This window comes from Protopterus annectens, chromosome 13.part0, assembly GCF_019279795.1.
Source record: "Protopterus annectens isolate FY-2018-M chromosome 13.part0, PAN1.0, whole genome shotgun sequence".
In the NCBI taxonomy this organism is placed as follows: domain Eukaryota; kingdom Metazoa; phylum Chordata; order Ceratodontiformes; family Protopteridae; genus Protopterus; species Protopterus annectens.
Genome location: NC_056747.1, coordinates 467,559,304 through 467,583,884, shown reverse-complemented (window position 1 = coordinate 467,583,884; position 24,581 = coordinate 467,559,304). Strand labels below are relative to the sequence as shown.

Below are 24,581 nucleotides of genomic sequence, written 5' to 3'. Positions count from 1 at the left end.
AATGACCTCCAGGTTGATAGCCTATTAACCTCCTGTGATCCTATGATGATGGTCTTTTTATTGCCCTTTCTATGATTTAACCATGAACAAACTGATAAATCTTACAGTAGAAACCAATCCTGAATCAGATAATACAACAGACAAAACCCTCAAATAACATCAAGACATAAATGGTCATGCAAAAAGAAATTTCGTAAATTATCTACAATAGACTTGTACTCATTTAAATAACCTATCCCTATTACTTATGAATAATACGCACACAAAACAAATCTTGCAATAAAGAATACATACTACCCTTAAAATATGAAGTTCTGTGTGAGCATGAGGTAGTTTTTGCATTGCCTCAATGCTCTATTATAATCAGGCTGGCAGCAAATGGTTAGGTAAAATGTGACTTCATAATATTTAGGGCCTGGTGAAATGAGTACTAAGGATCAATAATGAAATGAATTTGTATGAAGGGTTTGTAAACTAGAATACTTGAATGAACAACGAGTCAAAGCACCAAAGTTAGTTATATGTACAGTATCAAAAATGAAAGGTACAAAGGTCAGATAAAGTGTAGCAGCAACTATCACATTCGCGAAGCGACAACTAACAAGTTGACTCATTGCCACAACGCCAACAGCTTAGTAAAAGTGATTTGGATTGGGTGCCTCCGCAATAATCTCTTACTGCAAATGATTAGCTTTTGTGCCACCATAACTGCTTAGTGCAATGAAGAAATGATCAGTAGATTACTACTATGACTAGACTCAGGATCAGATGAGTATTTTAATTTGCACTAGCACACACTAAAGTGCTAAAACAGAAACTTGTACATCCAATATGTAATGGGTTTAGTTCTTAGGTTAAGTCTGATTAGGCATCCATATGTAGTCATAGTCCAGCAAAGCAGAGCGATCACAGACACTGAGTTTAAAGAACAAGCCAGTGCACACAAGCCCCTCAAACAATACACTTGCAACCGGTAGCAAATTTCTCACAGAGCAGTAGCAGCACCCCTTAGTCCTCACCAGGATGTAACTTAGGACACACACCAACATTTTGGATACTCTAGTGGAGATGTGTTGAGTGGGGTGTGGAAGCTATAGTAAACTATCAGAAAAGGAAATTCAGGAAAGAAAAGGGAGATTCTCTGGATTCAGGGAGTTACAAGAAGGTGCAAAAGTAAGATGCATTAGAAAAAAACAGATGTGGTGGTGGTAGTAGAAATGATGAGACAAATAAGGCAGTATATTTAGGTATGGATAAAAAAAGAAAAGAACAAAATCCTGAGAAACTCATAAAAGGCGGCTGAGAATAGTATATACCGGCTAAACATTTCAGTGTGAAAGACTAAGAATGGGGGCTAAACTTCTGTAGTGTAAATAGTTGTTTGCTGTGTAATTCTACAGCACAAGAGGCCAGGATTTGTTTGCATGTTTGTCTTTTTTTTTGTTTACACTTTGTAAAGGTATTTCTTGACATAGGTATCACTACATGACATTTCTTGACATAGGTATCACTACATTTGTCATGTCTATCAAGCATTTCTACAGATAAAAATGCATATATGTTCCGTATTAAAGATGTCTTTCCTTGAGCAATTGGAACTACTATGAAAATATTTAAGGATGCAGGCCTCAGGATCACAATCATGGAAAGAAGTCATTAATCAAGACATGTATGCCCTCTCTCTTGTAACATTTAAATTCTGTGCTGAGCTGAAGTTAAGTGTTAAATCTGTTTGCATTATCTGCAAAGTTTTGATATATGCATTACCAAAATAACAATGTTAGTACTCTTCTTATGATGCATCTCTTAATTTCACCAAAACATTTGGTTTTCTAATACCATGAAAGGAATGGACCCCATTCCTAAGTCGAAGTATGATTAAAGTTCATGAAATTAGTATTGTTTCAGTTTTTGATTTCTGCCAGAAGTGCTCTTCACAGCACCTAGAAGGTGCCCAATAATGACGACTCCTGCTATTCATATGGAGTTGCATGTATCGGTAACATATATCTAAATACAATTGTAGATTATTTTTTATAAGACCCGCTGCTCCTACTATTATTGGAACTGTCTGGGTATCTTTCTTCCACATTGCTCTCATTTCTGCCTGCAAATCCTGATATTTTCTGACTTTGTCTTTCTCTCTGTTCGCAAGACGCTAGTCACTGGGAGTAGCGAGAGCAATGCTACTTTTGTCTTCTTTTCATGGACCACTATATCTGGTTTTCTTGCATCTGTCTTTTGAACTGTTGGTAATGGGTGACCCCATGTGATGTATACTTCATCATTTTCTATGATGCTTTGTGGCTCGTGTTTCCAGTGTTTCAGCTACTTCATAATTATAATGTTTGCACAATCCCCAGTGCACCAGTCTTGCCACATTATTATGCCTTTCAGTATACAGTCCTTCTGCCATTATTATGTCATAACCAGCAACAAGATGTGCAACTGTTTCCAATTCTGTTTACAAAAACCTTCATTTTTCTGTTTCTCCCACATGTTCAGTGGACTTTGTAAACCAATGTGTGTGTAATCCACTATCTTGGGCTGCCAATATTAACCTTTCATCTTTTGGTTTGAATTTGCCTCTCCTTAACCATTCCTGTGTTCGATCCTGATTAACATGAGGTTGTTCCAGGGGTTTTCTTTACTTGCAACTTTATGTATTTTCCACATTTCTTGCCTTCTCATCTGATCCTTCACCTTATATTCTTTCTTTTTGGCATATTCAGTTGTTGCCTGATTTTTATCTACTTCTGGTTTGATTTCCATTCCTGCTTAACACCGATATGCGTCTGTTAGACTAAGAAGGGAAGTCATCTTAGATATATTCTCCTCCTGTTTCAAAACTTTCACTGTTTGGGTCTTGTGAGGTCAGCAGATATGTATGCCAGTCCCACAATTCAGATCTATTCAATTTCAAGGAGGCCCATACCTCCTTCGGAACGGGGAATATATAATCATGGTATGCACTGATTTTTATAAATCATTTCATAAGCATGAATCATCCTTCTTGTTTGTCTGTCTAATCTCTTTGGGGGCAGTCAATCACTCCAAAACTGTAAATTAGCACAAGAAGGACAAATTGGTTTATAGCTTGAATTTTGTTGTTAGATGTCAACACTGTTTTCAGGATTAATTTAAGTCTTCTAAAATATTCCTTACTGAGTGTTGTTCACATTTATGTTTTATTATTGTTCCTTCATCAATTCCCAAGCATTTATACACTCCATCTTGCTCAAGTTCTTTTATATCACATTATTGTTTCAAACTGATGTTTTCTTGGTGCTGCAGCTTTCCTGCTTTAAACGTCACTTTTGCACATTTATCAATACCAAATGACATTCTTATATCACTTGAAAAAGTTTTGACTACTTACAGTTTTGATTTCAGTTCCTCATCTGATGAGCAATACTGTTTTAAATCATTGACAAAGAGAAGATACATTTTTACACTTGGTTGCTTTCTGGGAGCCAAATTATAGTCATGACCTAATCTGTTAATCAGACAGTTTAATGGATTAAGGGTAGGGCAAAAGAGCAGCAACGTATTACTTTTGTTCAGAAATGCAGTGCTAAGTCTATTTTTATATCTGAAGGTTAAAGTTGGTCATATATGTAACTGATGCACCCGCATGTACAGACACAAGTACACAAAATTAAGTTAATATTAAATGTTTGATCCCCAAAGGTAGAATCACTAGTTTGCCTAGTTATTTTTATTGAGGGGTAGATTAAAGGTTAGAAAAAGCTGTGAAAAGCATGGCATCTCTATGGAGTTCTGAGCAGGAAGTTGTGTTCTTTTCCTGTGTGGTAGCTCTTTGCCTTACAAGATCTGCTTCTGTTTTTGCATGCACTTTGAATACTGGACTTGTTCACGTTTCCCTCAGTTTTTTGTCCATTTCTTTTTTCCTGGTGCTACAACCATTTATTCTTAGAGGGCTTTCATTTTTCTTTTACTTCTTTTACTATTATTTTTTTCTTTTAATTTTCTGTTGTAAACTTGAAAAAATGGTTCAGTATTGTATGTTTCCTCTTACAAGTGAGCTAGAGCATTTCTACTAGACAGCCTTATTTAACAAATTTCATTCAGATATTTTCTGTTTGGGATCCTAATTTTATATCTGACAAAGGTGTTTTTCCTTTGGAACGGATATCTTTTCACATTGCTGTCAATTGTTTCTGGGAAGGTACTCTTCTGGGGGCTGTTACCATACCCTAAAATATTCTTAATCTGTAAACTTTGTGGATATGTAACTGTGTTTTTCAGGATGTTTTCTCCAAGAATTTAGTCTCTTTGTGATTGTACATTGTCTGTTTGTGTCCAGTTTCTGTTCACTTATCTGTTGATTTCCTGCAGTCTGACAATTAAAAAGTATGTGTTTCTCACCCTGGGTTCTGTTATGCAGCAAAGTATATTACACAGACTGAGGAACCTACTGGTGCAGAGATTTTGCTGCTGCTTACTCTGTGGCAACCAGGATTTAACTAGTGTTCCCAATGTCTAAGGACTGGCCAGGAGGAGTGTGGAATCTAGCAGTTGAGATGGAATAGGAAGTTTTTGTGCAAGGTATTTGTTGCAACATGGACTTTGCTTAACAGGGGTTAAAGGTATATGTCTTTTACTGAGAAATGTTGTACTGTCAAGGGATGTTCTTTCTAATTATAGCCCGAGTCCTGGCTGAAAAAGGTCCAGGGGCCAGCCCACTTATCCTGCTGTTATATATTTTTTTATTTAAACAGAAGACATATTTATTGACTTATCACTTATGGTATAGGCAATCATGCATTTATATAAATGAAAACAAACCATATTAACATATTTTCAGTTGTAAACTTTATACATCACATATAATTTCTATAGAGTCATTGTCAATTGAACATTACAAAGCTCATTCAATTTCTGCCTTCCCTTAAAACGCATTCCTCCTCTAAAACATTATTCTGCATGCCCTGTTCCCACAGTTTCCATTTTTTCTATGTAATTTTCTCCTGCCCTTTTCTAAAGATCTCACTTCCAGTACTTTTATCTGTATTACTATATTCACTGCTTCTAATATGGTTGGTTGAGTTTGATTTCCATTTTCTAGTAATTGCTTTTTTTTTTTTTTTTTTTGACAGCTACCATAAACTCAGCAAGGCCTTACTATGTCTAGGCAATTCAGATTCTGTATCACAGCTCAAAAAATAATTTCCTTAGTTAGATGAGTTTTCAAGGTCTGCCATCTCATTACAATCCCAAAAATTGTGTTACCAGTTACTGCTTTCTTCTCCATCACACCTCCAACATTTGCAATATACCTGAAGAAAAATTGGAATCTGCTTGGGGGTATAAAAATACCTTTACAAACACTTCCAAGCAAAAATCCTAAATCTTGTAGACTTTGTTGCATATTTGGGAGCCACACATATATCCTTCCATTGTTTATGAATTGCTTATCCAATCTTTCTTCCCAATGCTTTCTAACCTCCTCTGATTCTTAGTCATACAATACATTATATGCCCTACTAATTATCCATTTTTTAACAGCAGCTTCTCTTCTAGATTCTACAGAAAACTCTACCAGTGCTGGTCTTTCACTTAGAATTCCCCTTTTCCTTTCTCTTTGTCTGAACTCTGTCAGTCCTTGATAAAGAAGGCAATCTCTTGCCTGCAGTCCAAATGTATGATTGGCTTCTTCCCATTCTGTTACCTTTTCCTGTCTGATTATTTGTTCCCAATACCTTGGTTCTCTTGCCAGTTCTCTCCAGTAAATTCCAGCCTCCTGTTGCCCAATCTCGGTTTCTCTAATTGCATTCATCCCTGTTGGCAGACTCTCCTTTCTTCATTCCTGTGTTGGCTTAGTTCTTAGAATACTTTCTGCTGCTTCATGAGTATAATCTGTATGGCTGTTTTTCTCCTTAAGGATTGATGTTAATATTATCAAAAGTTTGAATTATGTACCTGTTTGCCATGCAGAAGTGTAATTCGAATGTGTTCCATTTTTGAAGGTTGGTATTGCTGAGGAAAATTCCTGTGGTAGTTTAAATTTTTTTTTTTTTTTTATCTTTGCTGGTTCCCTGGCACAAATAAAGCCTGGTTACATCAGAGATTATATGGATTTGAGAAGTGGTTCATTCTGTGGGAAGGAGGGAAAGTTGGTTTGGTCATAACAAATGTTCTGGACAGAGGCCCAGTATGGTTTTGTATTGGGACTGCATAAGATAATCCAAGAAGTATTCATGCTGTGGACAAATAGCACAATTATGTATGTAATCACATACCCTATTCACTTCAGCATAGCAAGGCATTGCATACAATCCAGAGTCTCCTGTGAATGGTGGCTATCCAGAACTTGTCTCATCACCAGCTTGTAAAAGTATAAGGTTAGATACCAAAATGCAAATTGTAGCTAGGAGATATGTAGTGGTAAGCCTTTGGGTTTGGGAACAAAACGATGCATCTTCAAATCCTTTTAAGTTGAGAGTATGTTGCAAGCTTTAATAGGTGCTACTTGCTGACCAACATGCCTTGGATGCAACTGCTGTTTTTTACTGGAACAGTATCCATGTATATGGAACTAGTTCTTCGGGTGAGTTAGGGGGGTATTCTGGAATACACTGGTTTGCAACAGATACAGAAATGCTCAAATATTAGAAAATTATTTGGAAGAAAGCTCAAAGAAAAATAATTTTGCCATTTCAGACTACATGTTATGCTTGTGTTTATTTATCCTTTTGCTATTTGCAATTAATCATTACTTAAAATTTCTTTTGGGTAGGCATCCGGGGATCACATCAAATGGAGATTTTTCGTATTGTCGCTGCCATACTCCACATGGGAAATATTGAGCTGAAGTCCAGTGACAGAGAAGGGGATAGCTGTTTCATTGATGTGAGATTTTTTTTTTTTTTTTAACTTGTTTGTAAATGGATCTGTTTAAGGAAAGTCATTACACAAACACTTTAAAGTATGTCTACAAGAAACGGCAAATAATTTTCTTCAGACACTTTTTCTTTCGCCCCAGCTGCAAAATGTTCTTCTAATGGTGTTTATATTTGTTAAGAACACTTTTTTTTGGAGGGGTTACTTTTCTGTAGTCTGATGGAGGGACATATCAAACCAAACACTTGCACAGTCTAAATCTTGGGCTACGTTTTTTTAAGTTACATAATGTTTAGTCACCAGTTCTCCTCTTTAGGTTTAGCTGAGTAACCACTGAAAAACTACTGCACTTAATATTTACATGATAAAAGGGTTGATGGTTTCTCTACCGTACATACAACTTTCTGTTTTAAAAATGTTGGGTGGTATTCATAAACATTGTTTGCACCTGTTTATGCTGGTATGCAGTTAAGTCCACATTTCATGGTCTGCTTGATTCATATGTTCTTCAGAACCTTTGTATACTCCAAAGTAGGGTGTACACGAGTTCTTACCTGGAAGATCTCAAGTATGCAGGTGGTAAGTATTTGAGGACCCACAGCCCTAGTCAAGGATTCTCAAACAGGTGAATGACGGACTACACTGTGGAGTAGGGAAGGGAAGCTATAGCTTTGCAGTGGCAGACAAGCACCCACTCTGAGAAATGGCCCAACATAGTTAAATACCAGCATCACCACTCCCTAGAATGATGTTCATTGTATTAAAATTTAATACCCCCCCCCAACTCCCAGCAGTGTGAGCTAGCCATGCTCCCATCAATGGTACCAATCCCTCCATTAAGCAAGAGCCAGAAAACCCAAGTTTGAATGACCATTCAAGTGCTGGAAGAGAATGGCTTATGCCAGCTTACCCTTCTTGTGTGAGGGTGGTGTTGGCCATGCTCAGCCAACCTGCTCCTGAGGAAGCGGGGTCTTCCATGTAACTACTGGTTTAATTTCCACAAGTCTTTTGGGTTTATAATATGATGGAAATGGACCCCATTCCTAAGTCAAGGTATAATTAAAGTTTGTGAAATTAGTATTGTTTCAGTCTTTGATGTTGGCCAAAAGTGCTCTTCACAGCACCTGCAGTGTGCTCAGAATGGACGACTCCTGCAGTTCATATGGAGTTGCATGCATCAGTACCATATCTAAATAAGACTTTAAATTATTTTTTGAGACCCATTGCTCCTACTATTTGTGTCTGGGTATCCTTCTTCCACATTACCCTCATTTCTGCCTGCAGATACTGGTATTTTATGACTTTGGGGGGGGGGTCTCTGTAAGACACTGCGATCACTGGGTGTAACAATTTCAGTGATCAATGATACTTTTGTCTTCTTTTCATGGACTACTGTACCTTGTTTTCTCTCTCTTTTTTTGAACTGTTAGTAATTAGTGATCCCAAGTGATAGAAACTTCATCATTCTCTACAAAGCTTTATGGCTCATGTTTCCAATGCTTCTCAGTTACTTCATTGTTCTAATATTTACACAATCTGCAGTACATCAGTCTTGCTACATTATTATGCTTTCAGTATACAGGCTGTTTGCCATTAGTGTATACCACCTAGCAACAAGATGAATGTTTCCAGTTGTTTCATAGAACCTGCATTTCTGTTTCTCCCACAAGTTCAATGGACTTTGCAAACCAATGTATACATAGTCTGCCATCCATCACCACCATTAGTTATATGACTGGGGCCATGGGATTGAAGATACTAAGCCAGTAATTGGAGACCTTATGGAGTATGTTTCTAGGAAAACGCAAGTAGTGGGAGAGCAAAAGAAGCCCCCATGGTGATGTGGGTGCCCAGGTCAGTCAACAGGTGTGGAGTTGGGACCAAAGAGAAGCTCCTGTCATGGTTGCCTGTATGAAATGCTCTTGCCTCACTAATGGAGAATGAATGAGTGGTTGAAAGGTATAAAGGCATGGGGGAAGGGAAAGAAGGATATAAATATGCTCAGTAATGACAGACTTGATGGGAAAGTTTGCCAACTTTGAGCATTTACCAAGTTTTAGTGTAATACACTGGAGTGCAACCACATGCTGTGCATGCTTGTACTCTTTGTAAGCTTAAGTCATTAAATGAGAATTTAAACCAAGGCCCCATCTGCTTGAATTGGTGGTAGCTCATGTGGATGTAAAAGATCCTATGTCACCTACTGAAAAGAGTAGGAATTCTTTAGTTAAAAACATTATGTAGAATACTATTTACATATTTAATTCTTTACATATTTACAAATGTATACAGTGACTTACAATTTTTCATTCCTTTCCATTATTGTCATATAATCATAGGTATCTTTTCATTATTATGTTAAACTTCTACCTAAATTATCTTATTTGACCCCACTCATTTTCCCACAACCACCATCTGTTTTATTTTAAATTACTGCTGGTCTCCATTTTTCATTAAACATGATTTCATTTAGACTTTCATTCCGAAAGGTCCAGCCAGCATAAAATTATCTTTTATCTGTTTTGCCAACATATTCCTTATTTTTATGGCTATAATATCCATATGTAATCATATCCATATTTATTTCATTTACCTCCTTTGTATTTTCAAATAAATTTTCTGTATACAATTTTGTGACCCTTGTACATTGTAAGAAAACATGTTCTGTAGCTTCTTTTTTACCACAATATATGCAAACTCTTTCCCCAATTTTTTTTTATAATGCACATTTCCATTTACTGGTAATCAGTCACTAATCTCTATAAAAATCTTGATATTCTGTTTATTACAGCATGCTTTTTGTACCTTATAGCTTTCGCTTTTTCATTTGCTAGCTCAGCCTAGGAATTAACATAATATTGTATCATAATATTTTTATACCATATTTTCCTCTCCTTTTCTATTTCAGCAATTTTTATTTTCCATAAAAGAATTTTTTTCTTGATAGCATTTCATTACTTTAACCATACATTTCCTCTCTTGAAATTTCCTTACATATCCCAATGCCAGTTATATTTGTACTTTAGTAAATTTGCAACTAACTTCTCATTTTTATCAGTTATCCAAAACAAACTTTATACAAATTCAGAGAAAACACATCAACAATTGGGTTTATTAATCCAAAACGTCCACCTTCCTTGGCCATGTACAAGACTTCTTTCTTCGCTGGATTCGATCTTGAACTCTGTATAAAAGAAAACCATATTTGTACTGTTTTTCATAGGTTGGCAACATATAAACACTAGCTTAATATACACTCTTTATATGCAATCTTTCCCAGTATAACTGAATTAATTAAATAAACCTTTTTATTAAACAATAGCTTTTACTGTGGTGGTGGTGCTGCGGTAGCGTTGTCGCCTCATAGTAAGACGCTGTCCGGTTCGATTCTCAGCTAGAGCGTCTTCTGTGTGGAGACATGTGTGAATGGGCGTACCTTCGTTGAAGGTTGTGCGTCAGACCTGGCAAGTCGGCACATCAAAATCTACTGCCAATCATTAGCGGACCGGAGTTCCGCTGTGGCGACCCCTAACCAGGAAAAGCCGAAAGACACAACATTAAACAATAGCTTTTATGTTTTCCAAAAACAGGAAAGCTCCTTTATTTTATTCAGCATTATATTTCATTGTTCCTCACTTACATTTTTGCCCCCCAAATCTTATTCCTAACAGATTTTTTATTGAGAAAGATACTCCTCCTGTCTTTACTATATCACCCAGTCCTTTGCTTTTTCCTTTAAAGTCATGCCAATTATATTTAAGCATTGATATATATAACTTATTTCATCCAGACCTTTTTTCTCATAATCAATACATCTGCATAAGTAAACATAACTGGAAATTTTATCCCTTCATTAGTAATATTAGTACCTCTCATGTGCAAACTTGCATACCTGACTAGTACATTCATAACTAATGCCGATAGTATACTTACTCGTAGGACATCCGTGACATGCACTATTTATATCTATTTCTTTGCACATTTTTCCCCACATACGGCAGCAGAATTATTTTGATAAATCAGAGTTCCCATGTGTGCTGCCCTAAACAAAAATATGGAAAATGTTGAAACAGTTTAACTGGGCACTCTGTGTTAAAGCTCCATATCATAGAGGGAAAATGCAAACTGTATTAGCAAGTATGGGGAAATTTAAAGGAAGATACAGTATGTGTGGATAGGGATGGATGATGTTTTGAGATGTTTGTATTTGATGTTTTTCGCTAGATTTTGCAAATGTTTTTGAGAGCTTTGTAGAAGAATAACATTTTCACACACACACACACACACACACGCGTGTACACATATATGTATGTGTGTGTCTGTGCGTCTTGGTAAGATTTATGAATACAGCCCTAGTAAAATTGTATGTATCCCTGTTAATGAGAACATCATCAAATAAAGGCCATATGGCTCATGGTGTTGCTTATTGTCCAGGGCCCATGTTTGTTTTGGTACAGGAGTCTGTACTGTTGAATCTAGTTTAAAAGTTGTGCATAAACTAATTTTCAAGTTGTTTTCTAAAAGTAGGTAGAGCACAAATCAGCCTGAAGCCATAAATAATGGATACTTTTGATAGTTTTTGTAGTCTTTTTTTTTTATTGCAGTCTTCTGTATAAAACAGATTGTTGAGCTGTAGGCCTTAGTTGTATATGTAATATAATCAGGTGTTCCCTGCATAATCAGTTGAACTATGGGATTAAAAAACATCATCTCCAATGGGGAATGTCATGATGGATTTTTCTAAAAGGTGGTCTACTTTTTTTGATGGAACTAGAATAGAAATGGGGAATTAATTCTACTAGGGAGTGAAAGCCTTCAGACAGTAGAAAGTTGTCCTAGGAAAGACTAAAATATTCTTTTTATAAAGTCATTGCAGGAGATGTGGTGATTGGTTGCCATGATAGTTTTATGGGATGTTACTGGATTTGACATAGTAACGTGATGAGATCAGTTTGTTCCCAGAGTAATCCTGGGAGGTTCTTGATGCTCATGGCTTGGAAATCCATCTGTTTTCTTGGCAGTTTCTTAGTTATAAATCTTCCTTTGTTGAAGGGGAGTATTTTAATCTGAGAATTTTATTGTGTGTCAAGTAGCATGGAAGTTATGGTGCTCGCTATTTTGGGAGTCAGGATGTTGTAGAACAGGATTATTTTTTTATTTTTCAGTTTAATGCTATTTTCCCCATTTTGGTTGGAAGGTATTTTTAGAGAATAAGTCAGAATGATATTAAATAGTGTTCTGTGAAGCATGATGGAAGATTTAAGGGTGAAGAGATGGAGAAGATAATTTATTGATCTGAAGTTGTCTTGGTATGGTCTTCAGCCTGTGGGTCTCTGATCTGACTTGGCTGTATACTCCAGCCTTGCAGCTGAAAACTGAGCTCCTCCTCTCCTACCCATAATGCCCCACTCTCTCCCTCCATCCCTCAGATCTCGTTTGCCGCTAGTCTGAACAGCCACGGGGTCCATTGCTGAGCTTCCTCCAGGGGATTTTTCAGTGCTTTTTTGGCGTGTGAATTCATCATTGCTAATATCTTTTTTCTATCTCCTGCCTCTCTTTAGTTCATTTAAAAAAAAAAAAAAAAAAAAAAAAAAGGAATAGTTAGTGTAAAAGCCATATTTTCTTGTCGAAGTAGGTTCTTTCTCTGATGAAATTTCTGAAGGCGCAGATTCAACTGGGAATTTTGCCAGCTCCGGCTCCCACTGAAGCCATGAGTGTTCAGCCTACATTCATGCGTATTTCTCCTTCTCCGATCTGCCTTTCAGTTTCAGAACCCTCGGGTCCAAGGATCCCGAGTTTCAAGACGTCAGCGCTGATAGGTATCTGTAATTCACCGACTGTCACCTTGAATAGTTCTGCCCCGGTGTTGTAAGGCCCGACTGACTCTTAAAGCCATAACTTCAGCATTGGGTCCAGGGGGTTGGCTTTTGGAGTTTTACCTTCCCCTTGACACCTTGGTGCTTGACAGTTTGGCTCTGACTCTGCCTTCAGTGCCGGGAGCAGTGGGGATTTCTGGGGCTTTAATGTCAATGGCCTCTGCACCGATGGAGTTGTCCTCAGAGTCATGTTTGCCTTTGGCTTTTGAAGTAGTGGAGAGGGTTCTCTCAACCCCCATGAGAGTCTCGGCTCTTCCTCCTTTGGATCTGACCCCCCCCTCCCTTCTGAGTTGGCCACGCCGGACCCCTCTCACATGCAAAAGAAGGCACATGGATTCCCCACAGGAATCCCTGACTGAGGACATGGACTTGGATGAAGGGGAAGGGTCTCCCAGATTCCCCAGCTGAGGATGTCTCCTTTTGGGAGATCATGGAGATCCTTCGACAGAAAGATGGGTGGTCCTTGTGGGTCATCCTTCCACAAACCTAGCTCTGACGAGTCTGTATTCCTGGAAGCCTTTGGGTCAGGTCCATCTACATCCTGGGTTTCCCCCCTGCAAGACCCACTGATTCATTTGATAGTCCCACAGGGCTTGTAAGGAGCTGGACATAGTAGAGGCCATACCAAAATGCCTGGATAAGGTACTCTGTGCCCCTTCAGATAGGCTGCACTGGACTAAGGATGTCCCAGTTAATGCGATGGTGGTGACAGCCACAAAGGAAGAACTGGCCCAGGAGAGCTTTTTGTTTCATCCCCCAGACAGGGACTCTAGGGTGATAGACAGATTTGGTAAGTGGGTCTACTCTTCAGTGACCTTTTCTCTACACGTGTTATCTGGCACATGTGATCAGACTTCAGAGAGACCTCGTTAAGGAAAGCACTGATTCTGTCCTGGATTCCATGTCTGAAGAGGACAAGATGATCTCCTCCAGAATGGCCACCCTCCACTCTATCGCCAACATGTCCATGAGGTTACTTTCACATGTAGCAGAGGAAGTACCTCATGAGCAGCCTGTTTGGGCACTGCCATTAGATGTTGCACCTGGATGCGGCTATGTGAATTCTTGGAACTCTTCAAGGTGTCCTTTATCAACGCACCCTTTGACGGGTCATCTCTTTTTTGTACCACTGTTAGAGACAGTCTCCCAGTGTGAGACAGGAAGACCTCTTCTGCCATCTGAATACGCTTTTCTACCCCACAACGATCCTACTCCTGAATCAGTGTGGCGGTAAGAAGCTATGGCTTTGAAAGTCTCTGTGTGCTTTCCAGGACTCAGACTTTTCCTCCAGAGGCAGAGGGGGAAATGTTTCTAATGGCAGACACTGCCCCTGTGGTGTGGGGGAGAGGGGACTGAGAAATCAGGGGTCTCAAGACATTTTTCGGACAGGCCCTTTTAAGCAATCCTGAAAGATTGCCTGACTGCTCTACTCTGGAGGCAGTCAGGGGACATCTTTCCCAACAGTCTGGGAAGCCATCACTGCCGATTGTTGGGTGTTAAAGATAATATTCAGAGATTACACCATCCCGTTCTTCAAATTCCAAAGCCCAACTCAAAACCTCACCAATGTGCCACCTAATCAAAGGGAGGTGGCAGCCCTGGAAATCACAGAGCTGCTGGAAAAAGTCATCCAACCTGTCCCAAAGACCAGTTTGGATCGGGCATCTATTAAAGATTCTTTTTGGTGCCAAAGAAAACAGGGGAGTTCAGACCAGTTATGGATCTCGCAAATCGGTTGACAAAACAAAATTCTGAATAGTCACTATATGGTCCATTCTGCCCTTTCTGCAGAAGGACGATTGGATGTGCTCAGTAGATCTTCAGGATGTGTAATACCACATCAAGATGGCAAATGCTCCAGAAGGTTCTTCTGTTTCTGACTGGAAGCCAATCACTTTCAGTTCAGGGTACTCCCCTTTAGACTCACCACAGCCCCCAGGGTGTTTACCAAAGTGATGGCAGTAGTTACAGCTCACCTGAGACTGCTCAGATTGTGTTTCCTTATCTGGACGATTTGCTTCTCACTACTTCCACCAAGCATTGACTTCTGCAAGCTAGGGATTGTCTCTTAAACCTAGCCTTAACCTTGGGCATAACCATCAGTCTTTCGAAGTCCAAATTGAATCCGGTCCAGATCATCGACTGTATAGGGGCTCGACTAGACACAACGCAGTGCATTGGCTTCCTTCCCCAGGACAGAATTCAGTCCCTTCAGCTGCATGTAATTCAGATTCTTACCTATCATCTTCCCCCACCTTTCTCATTATCAGAGCATTGGAGTTGATGGCTGCTACCATAGCTCTTCTACCGATGGCTCGCCTTTACATGAGAGTACTTCAGTTGACCTTAGTAGTCCAATAGTCCTTTCTCGAGCTGCCAGTGGATTATCACATAAAACTATCTTGAGTCTGCAAGGAGTCTCTCCTATAGTGGCTTTGATCTCAAAATCTGTACTTGGGAGGAGAGGGAATGGTCATCCTAAGGCCATGGTGACTACAGATGCCTTCCAGCTTGGTTGAGGGGGGCATTGGCTGGGTCAGATGGTCCAAGGCCACCTGCTCCACTCTATAGATCAGTTTGCATATAAATGTCCTGGAGATGAGGGTGGTCTTTTTAGCATTGCAAGCTTTTCATGCCTCTCTTCCCACGGGGACAGTTGCCATCCAGACAAACATGTCAGTTGTCTGGTTCATCAACAAGCATAGAGAAACCAAGTTTTACCCCCTATGTTGAGAAGCCATGAGACTGTGGGAGTGGGCTATCTCTTCCAACTGCTTTCTTGAAGCAATGCACATTCCAGGGAAGTCAAACATTCTACTTGTCAAGCTCAGAAGAACCATTTTGATACCTCATGAGTGGAGTGTCGACCATTCAGTGCAAACATGATCTTTCAGAAATGGGGTCAACCTTGTTGCAATCTCTTTGCCTCTCCTTCCAATGCCAAGTGCAGCAAGTATTTTGCCCTGATTCCCCCTCCATGGAGTCCCCCAGAGAGGCTGTGATCCATGCTTGTCCCCCAGTCTTCTTTCCTCCTCTTCCCCTGGTTCTCAAATTCTTCCAGAAAGCTCAGAGGCTGAAGTGCAAAGTCATTCTCATTGCCCCATTCTGACCTCAAGTTTGGTTCTCCTTCCTGTGGTCTTACCTTGTGTGTCCTCCTTGGACTCTGTCCCATTCAGGATATTTTGTCTCACCCTTTGGGCAGTCAACATCCAGATGTTCTCAGTCTGAAGCTAACCACTTGGCTATTCCACTTCTGTTGATGGCTAGAACTCCCGGTCTATCCTTTCCTGTTCAGAAGATTTTGATTGCAGCTCATAAGGCCTCTACCAGGAAAATTGACTCCAGCAAAGATTTTATATTTGGGCACAACAGCATCAGTTAGATGCTTTCCTGACTCCTGTCCCAGCTATTCTATATTTCTTGGCTCGCATCTTTAACAGTGGAGCTAGCTTTTCCACAGTCAAGGTGCAGCTGGCAGCAATCTTAAACTTCCATATTGGTGAAGACTTTACATACATCTCTGGCATCCACAAAAATATGTAAGGCATTTTTGAGGGGCACCTTTCTACTTCAGCCTCCAATCAAGGATCCTACGCCCCTTTAGGACCTCACTTTGGTGTTACAAGCTGTGGTTTCTGCTACCTTTGAACCAGCTGCCACAGTTGATTTACAATTATTGTCATGGAAGCCTGCCTTCTTAGTGGCTATCACCTCTACTAAGAGAATTTTGGAACTTCATGCCTTATCCATTAAAACCCCCTTATCTCGTCTTCCACAAGGACAGAGTGACTCTTCGCAGTAATCCTTCCTTTATGCCCAAGGTTGCTTCAGATGCCATCAGCAGCCAAATGATTAATCTCCCAGACTTTTTACTTAATTTCCAAAACAAGGGAGAATACAAGCTTCATCTACTTGATGTTCACAGGCAGCTAAGTTTTTACTTGGGTAGGACAAAAAAGTTCAGAAAATTGGACCAACTTTTTGTCTCATTTGCTAGCTCCTGATTAGGAAGACCATTCACTAAAGTGACCTTGGCTAATTGGATCTCAAAGTGTATTGCACTGGCGTATTTTAATAAAGGAATTCCTCTACCAAATCAGATCAAGCCCATTCCACCAGGTCTGTATCCACTTCTGCCACTTTTGGTCCAGAGTGCCAATTGACATTTGTTCAGCAGCTACTTGGTGGTCCTCTCACACCTTTGTATCCCATTACAAATTGGATGTCTGTTCCAGGAGCAGGGCCTCCTTTGACTCTGCCATGCTCGAATATCCTTCCATGAGTGCCACCCAAGGTTAATGTAGCTGGGGACTCTGTCCCACAGGATGAAGACCAAATGAAGACAACAACTTCAGATAAGTTATGTTCTTACCATAACATTCCATCTGAGTGCCTTCATTTGTATTCAACACCCCCCTTCCTCAGGTCCTGGGAAGAACTGGCAGAAGTGCACCCAGGTCTCTTCCACTACTGTATACTTCGACGCCCTGATGTATTGTGCTGTATGGTGTGGCTGATGCTTGGTTGTGTTTAGGTAATGATTTTTGATCAGCAGGAAACTTGATCTGAGGTATGGAGAGAGAGTGGGGCATTATGGGTAGGAGCTCAGTTTTCGGCTCCAAGGCTGGAGTATACGGCTGAGTCAGGACAGATCCGAGACCCACAGGTTGAAGACAAATGAAGCAACAACTTAGACAGAACATTATAGTAAGAACATAACTTTTTAAATATCCAGTAGAGAATGTTTTCCAGAATTTAATTTGTGCTAGGTTTGTCATTAAGTATTTGCAGAAGATATCAGTCTGCTCGAAATCCATTAACTTAATCAGATGCAAAAAAGTGGATAATTTGAAGTTCCTTAGTACTAGTAATGAGGATGATGTAGGAATGGGATCAGCTATATAATTTGAGGTGTTAAAATTTGTTTTTGTTGGAGGGAGGTAAGCTACAAATAGAAAAATTTAATACTGTTTTATTGAATCAGGGTTAGCCATAGAAGAGCATGGTTATTAGTGCTATTTGCTAATTATAGAGTTTTACTTCTATGGAGGACTTTTGCCAGACCATGGTCCCACCACCAGTCATTATCCAAGCCTTGCAGTTGTGCATGTAGAGGTATTTAAATGAAAAGTGGTGTAAATTTAAGGAGTGTTGCCTTTAAATCAAGACTTTGATTGCTATAGTACAAAGGTTGTATGTGCTGAGAAAGGAGTCAAGCTGCTCTGTTTTAATTTTGATGCTTCCAACATTTAAAGGCATTCTAAAGGGGTTATTTGTGATGAAGGATCAATGTTCATTGGGGTTGGGCCAGGGTGTGATTGTGTTGCTGGGAAATAGAAGTAATACTAATATTTGGTTTGACATTCCATAGGTGGAGGGACTTTTTATGGGGATGATTTGTTTGTGTGGAAGGGTTTGCAGAAATCTTCTTTTTAGTTCCAAAATGATAGTTAACGCATGGGACATTTTATGGAAACCAAAGGGAAACCACCAAAACCAGGAAGAAAAATAGGTCCAAAGCAAAAAAAAAAACGAACCAGGATAAAGTTGATACTTTATTGTAGACAACCAGCAGTTAAAAACAAGCGCTTTCGCTTGGTTGTTACCGAGATTTATCAAGTTAAAATAAGAAATGTCACAGAAGGTTTAAATACTCACTAGTGAGTCGCTAATTGATTAATTAGCATATTAAATTATTATATTGAATTATTAAATTATTAAATTACAAACCAAATAACCTAAAATCAGCACTCCTTTGAGACAGATGAAGTCAAAAACCTCAAAGTGCAGTCACAAAAATATATAAGAATACTTTAAAACAATTCTAGAAAATTGGTGTAGATAAAAATAACTACCAAATCTGAAAAACATGTTAGTTAATAGTGTTCTGTGATTAAAAACATTCAGTATAACATTCAGGAGAAAATACTCAAAAATACATCTCAAGAAATACATGTAAAAAAATGTATATATTGTGTGTATACAACAAATGTATATGTATTATATATATACACATACACATAGCTTGCAAAAAGCAAGTAAAATGAAAGAACGATTTATTAATTGTGTTCCCAAAAAGGGTAATTTTCTGAAATGTGGAAATAATTCTATTATAATCGAGCCATTCTCAATTTGAGAACACTGCTTATATTTATATTATCGTTTAAACCGGGGTGTCTGCCTGCATCCAACTTTAGTTGCCATAGGAGTTCCTTGTACTCAAGAGTTGTTTCCCAATCTCCTCCCCTGGCGTCTGGCATCACTTGCTCTAACACAATAAATTTAAGGTCTAATTTGGGGCATGAAAGAGAATGCTTGTAAAATGCATTGGGTTCCTTGTGCTTGCCTATGTCATAGAAATGCTCATATATTCTTTTCCTAAGTGGCCTCTCAGTTTTACCGACATAGAAACTAGAGCAGGTGGTGCAGAAACCCAAATACACAACCCCTTTACTTCCACAGTTGTAATAGCTAAAAGATTTGATGTTGAAATTCCTAGAAGGGATAAAAAGAGTGGAAGCATTAATAACAGCATGGCACTGTTTGCAAAACCCGCACTTAAACGTACCCAGTTTTAAACTGCGGGTATTGGTCAGATGGACAGGTTTCCTTTCAAATATCTCCTTAAAATTGAAAAAAGAGAGAAACTTTATGCTTATAAAAATAATCAACTTGAGATTGATTATTTAAGGGAGTGTGTCAACATAAAACGGGTACCGAAGGGTTTACGTTGTTACAAGTTCCCCAACAATGTTCAACCGGGAACTTTGTACTATAAGAAATTGTGTGAAATTTTTGATAGAGCTGGACTAGAAGTTTTAAATGTGATGATTTCAGAATATGAGGCGAAGGTTGATATTCTTTTAAATGAGATAAAATGTTTTAAACAATTCCTTGGTTACTGACACTAATTTTTTGAGTGTGAAGTTTAACTATGATAACGTCCTTAGGAAAAGAATATATGAGCATTTCTATGACATAGGCAAGCACAAGGAATCCAATGCATTTTACAAGCATTCTCTTTCATGCCCCAAATTAGACCTTAAATTTATTGTGTTAGAGCAAGTGATGCCAGACGCCAGGGGAGGAGATTGAGAAACAACTCTTGAGTACAAGGAACTCCTACAGCAACTAAAGTTGGATGCAGGCAGACACCCCGGTTTAAATGATAATATAAATATAAGCAGTGTTCTCAAATTGAGAATGGCTCGATTATAATAGAATTATTTCCACATTTCAAAATTACCCTTTTTGGGAACACAATTAATAAATTCTTTCATTTTACTTGCTTTTTGCAAGCTATGTGTATATATATATAATACATATACATTCGTTGTATACACACAATATATACATTTTTTTACATGTATTTCTTGAGATGTATTTTTGAGTATTTTCTCCTGAATGTTATACTGAATGTTTTTAATCACAGAACACTATTAATTAACATGTTTTTCAGATTTGGTGGTTATTTTTATCTACACCAATTTTCTAGAATTGTTTTAAAGTATTCTTATATATTTTTGTGACTGCACTTTGAGGTTTTTGACTTCATCTGTCTCAAAGGAGTGCTGATTTTAGGTTATTTGGTTTGTAATTTAATAATTTAATTCAATATAATAATTTAATATGCTAATTAATCAATTGGCGACTCACTAGTGAGTATTTAAACCTTCTGTGACATTTCTTATTTTAACTTGATAAAGCTCGGTAACAACCGAGTGAAAGCGCTTGTTTTTAACTGCTGGTTGTCTACAATAAAGTATCAACTTTATCCTGGTTCGGTTTTTTGCTTTGGACCTATTTTTCTTCCACGTTTTATGGAAAGCATATTGTATTCTGTACTTTGTTCTAGCTGGAACGAGAATGGGAAGCTTGCATTGAATGTATTATGACTTTGATCATTTAAGTTGTATAATGGGAGGATTAGGAGAAAAGTAAAGGTTAACGTATATGAATTTGTTGTTAAGGGGTTAGGCTTGAAAGGATTTTATGATGGAGTGTTATTTGTGGGGTACAGGTGACTTGTGATTAGCTCATTGTAATAAAAGAAATGCAGTTGGTATTTATGATGTTTATAATGGTTTGTGTTGGAGTAGGTTGGAACTGAAGTACAGTGGAGAGTTAAAGGAATCTGAGCATAGCAAAGTGAAGCAAGGATTGCCCAGAAGGAAACCCATCAAAAATGGTTGCAAGTTGGTCAGACTGAAGATTAGCCCTTCAGGCTGATAGAAAGTGCATGTCACTACCTTGCATTATAGTGCACAAGTGCTAATTAGGTTTCACTACATATTTAATTTATGGGCTAACCACATTCCCAATATAGAGTTCTGTCTAGATTTAAAACATTTTATGTATTTCATTTCATGGGACAACCACTTTCATGTTCTGCAGAGTTGGTTATGAATGGCATGGGTAAGAACCATGAAAGCTAACTTTTAATGATAAAGCACAAGTTGCCAATATTCCAGCAGCAAAATATAACACACATGCTTATTTTATTAATTGTCAGATGTCTGTTTCATATACTGCCTGTGATTATGGATTTCTTTGAATATGTCTTGTTAAATGTAATGCAAAAAGGGTAATCAAAGGGCTTTTGAGATCCACCATCCTAATGCCCTGGAGGTGTTCCTTTTAAATAACTTTAGATTTTCTGGGATGGCACAGTGACAAAAGTAGCATTGCCACTTCATGGGAAAAGGTTTGTCTGTTTGAATTTTAGTTGGGATGAATTATGCGAGAGTCTTCATGTCCCCACATGGGTTTCCCCCAGTCCTGTATTTTTCTCTCACTTCCCAAAGGTATGCCATAGCTGGATTGGACCTCTCCAAATTGCCCATAAGTGAGAGTGGTGTATATGTGAATGAATGCATGAGAGTATGCATTCTGCAAAAGATAGGTGCCCTGACCCGATTGAGCTTCAGTGTCTTGAGGAATTGATTGCCACAGCTACAGTAAAATAGAGGGACGCAAGTTTGCATTTTTCCTTGAGGGTGTGAAAACAGACTTTAGGGAAGGAGAAAGTGATATTAATTTGGGTTCTAGGAAACATATCTAGTAACATAATTTCTCTTAAAGCAAAAGTCCATCCTCACTTGCAGATTAACTCGATTCCAAACTTTCTTTTCTCCCTGCAGTATGGCTCATTTATCAGGAGCCAATCTGCACTTTATAAAAATGTAATTCCTTGCCTTTCCTTGGAATCAAAGGAAAGGAAAGCTCTCCCACCTTTTTTTAAACTTCCTCGCAAGCTTTAACAGAAGAATTTTAACTCTACCTGTACAAATTGCCATGGACCTTGGGAAATCTGTGTTTTTCCTGTCAGATACTGCCCACATGCTGATGTTAGCAGATGCTGGGGGCTGTGTCAAGATTTTACAACTACTTGTTTTGCTAATTTGGTGAGTGATGTGATCCTGTTGCTTACCTTCATTCAGCTGCTATTCTGAAGATCTAAGTTTCACTAGCTTAAGGAGAGGGTTACCTGCACTGTGCTTAGCAAATTATCACTTCATTGAGACATAGGCTCATATGTTTATAGGAGGTTACTAGACTAATGGTCCTAGGGCCTTTACAAGCCTACCCATGTTCCCTAATTAACCTTGGTTGGATGATCATTAGCTGCAGAGCGAGTCTATGATCAGCACTGACTGCTCTGTCCATGAGGGACATAGGTGCCACCCCCATGGTGAATTTATAGTCTCCCATCCAGTTGTTTAGGTTGCACTTCAATAGAGTTTTTGAGTAGCTATGCTTCATGTGAATTGGGATTTTATTCTGGAGGCGCATCAGTGTCTGGGAGATGTCTGTCTGTCCAGCGTTTTCCGTTATTGTCACAGGCTAGGTTGACATCTCTAGAGTGACTGACTCTTGTCCCGTTTGATTTGCGGATGTGCAGCATGTCCATTAGGACAGCGTCAGAGACTGCTCCGTAGACCAGGCCAAAGTTGTGCGTCATCATCCTGTAGGATAGAGAGTTCAGTGATAGGAATTTCAGTCTTTCCATGTAGATCATGTTTTGGGTACACTGAATCATCTTGGTGAGAAACCTCTGTGGTCTTTCCATCTGCTACAGGTGTCTGGTGAGGTACATGCAAAAGGGAGCGTTGCACTCTATTAGTGATCTGATGAGGATCGAGTACAGCCTTGGTCTTGGAGGCAATGCCCTTACTTATGCGATGCACAATGCAAAAGGCTTTCCTTACCACTGTGGACACATGGGGATTGAAGTTTAGATTGCTGTCAACCTGTGTTCCCAAATCTCACACCACTGGGTTTGATTTATGGGGGGAGGCTACTGTCACTGTTGTAATTTAAAGGGACTTCCTTTCTGCCAAAGGGGATACTGTACTTTTTTGCATTTAATTTTAGTCTGGCTTTGGCACCAAACACTTTTCTGTGTTAGCCCATTAGTATATTAACATTGTTTGTGGACTCTGATTGTACCCTGTCTGCAGTCATCAGGGAACTTGGTAAACCACAGGCCATCTACTTTCGCCTCGGCTTCCGAGAAATGGATTCCAAACTGTAGAGAACCCATCACAGATCCTTGTGGTATGCCACTGGTAACTGGTAGAGGTGGAATTCACAGTTTTGACAGTATACGTTCTGTCGGTGAGCCACTTGGCTACCCATTTATTGATGTATGGGTTAATCCCCAGCTGGGAGAGTTTTTCAATGATACCCGAGTGGGGAATTGTGCCAGAAGCCTTGGCTAAGTCAAAGTAGACAGTATATACTGTTTTGCCTTCATCCAGGGCTTTGGTGATATTTTTGAAGTCCACCAGGTTCAGTAAGCATGATCTACCCTTAGCAAAGCCAAACTGGATCAGGTCAAGAATTTGAAGGTTGCGTATGTCTTTAAGGTCCATGATGATTCTTTCCATGTCCTTGCAGATAGTGCTGGTTAAGCATATGGGTCTGTAGTTCCCAGGGTCAGTTGATGGACCCGCTTTGTACAAGAGGAGTACTGTTTCTGTTTACTCTGCTGGAACAACGCCAGTGCTCAGGTTGAGGTTAGAGTGCGCCGAGTGGTTCCATGTAGTGAAGCAGTAATTATATACTGTACTTTTTTAAAACCTACTTAGTTCATTCTTTCATTTTGCAAGTCCATGCAATTATGCATTTTTTGTAACATATTTTTTCATTTAAAGCTGATGGAAACAGATGCAGTGGATCATCATCTTCTTTCGGCTGTTCCCGTTAGGGGTCGCCACAGCAGATCATCTGTCTCCATTTCTTCCTGTCCTGTGCTTCTTGCTCTGTCACACCAACCAACCTGCATGTCCTCTCTCACCACATCCATAAACCTTATCTTAGGCCTTCCTCTTTTCCTGTTACCTGGTAGCTTCATCCTTAGCATCTTTTTCCCAATATACTCTGCATCTCTCCTCAGCACATGTCCAAACCAGCATAATCTTGCCTCTCTGGCTTTGTGTCCAAACCTTTCAACCTGGGCTGACCCTCTAATATACTTATTCCTAATCCTGTCCACCTTCATCACACCTAGTACAAATCTTAACATCTTTAACTCTGCCACGTCCAACTCCAACTCCTGCCTTTTTGTCAATGCCACTGTCTCCAACCCATATAACATAGCTGGTCTCATTACCCTCTTGTAGGCCTTCCCTTTCACTCTTACTGGTACTAGTCTGTCACAAATCATTCCTGACGCTCTTCTCCACCCACTCCATCCTGCCTGTACTCTCTGCTTCATCTCTCTTCCACACTCACCATTACTCTGAACTATTGATACCAAGTATTTAAACTCATCCACCTTCGCCACCTCTACTCCTTGCATCCTCACCATTCCTCTATCCTCCCTCTCGTTCACACACA

General features: G+C 39.1%; 1 protein-coding gene across 1 annotated transcript in view; it reads left to right on the top strand.

Moving 5' to 3' along the window:
- The window catches only part of LOC122787918 (unconventional myosin-Vb-like), a gene marked incomplete at its 5' end in the record, with an annotated part of 1,807,467 nt that overhangs the window by 385,461 nt on the left and 1,397,425 nt on the right, over positions 1-24,581 (top strand). Inside the window, one exon of the mRNA XM_044054844.1 lies at positions 6,761-6,873. Within this exon, the coding sequence (XP_043910779.1) occupies positions 6,761-6,873 (113 nt within the window). The remainder of the gene's footprint in view (positions 1-6,760; positions 6,874-24,581) is intronic.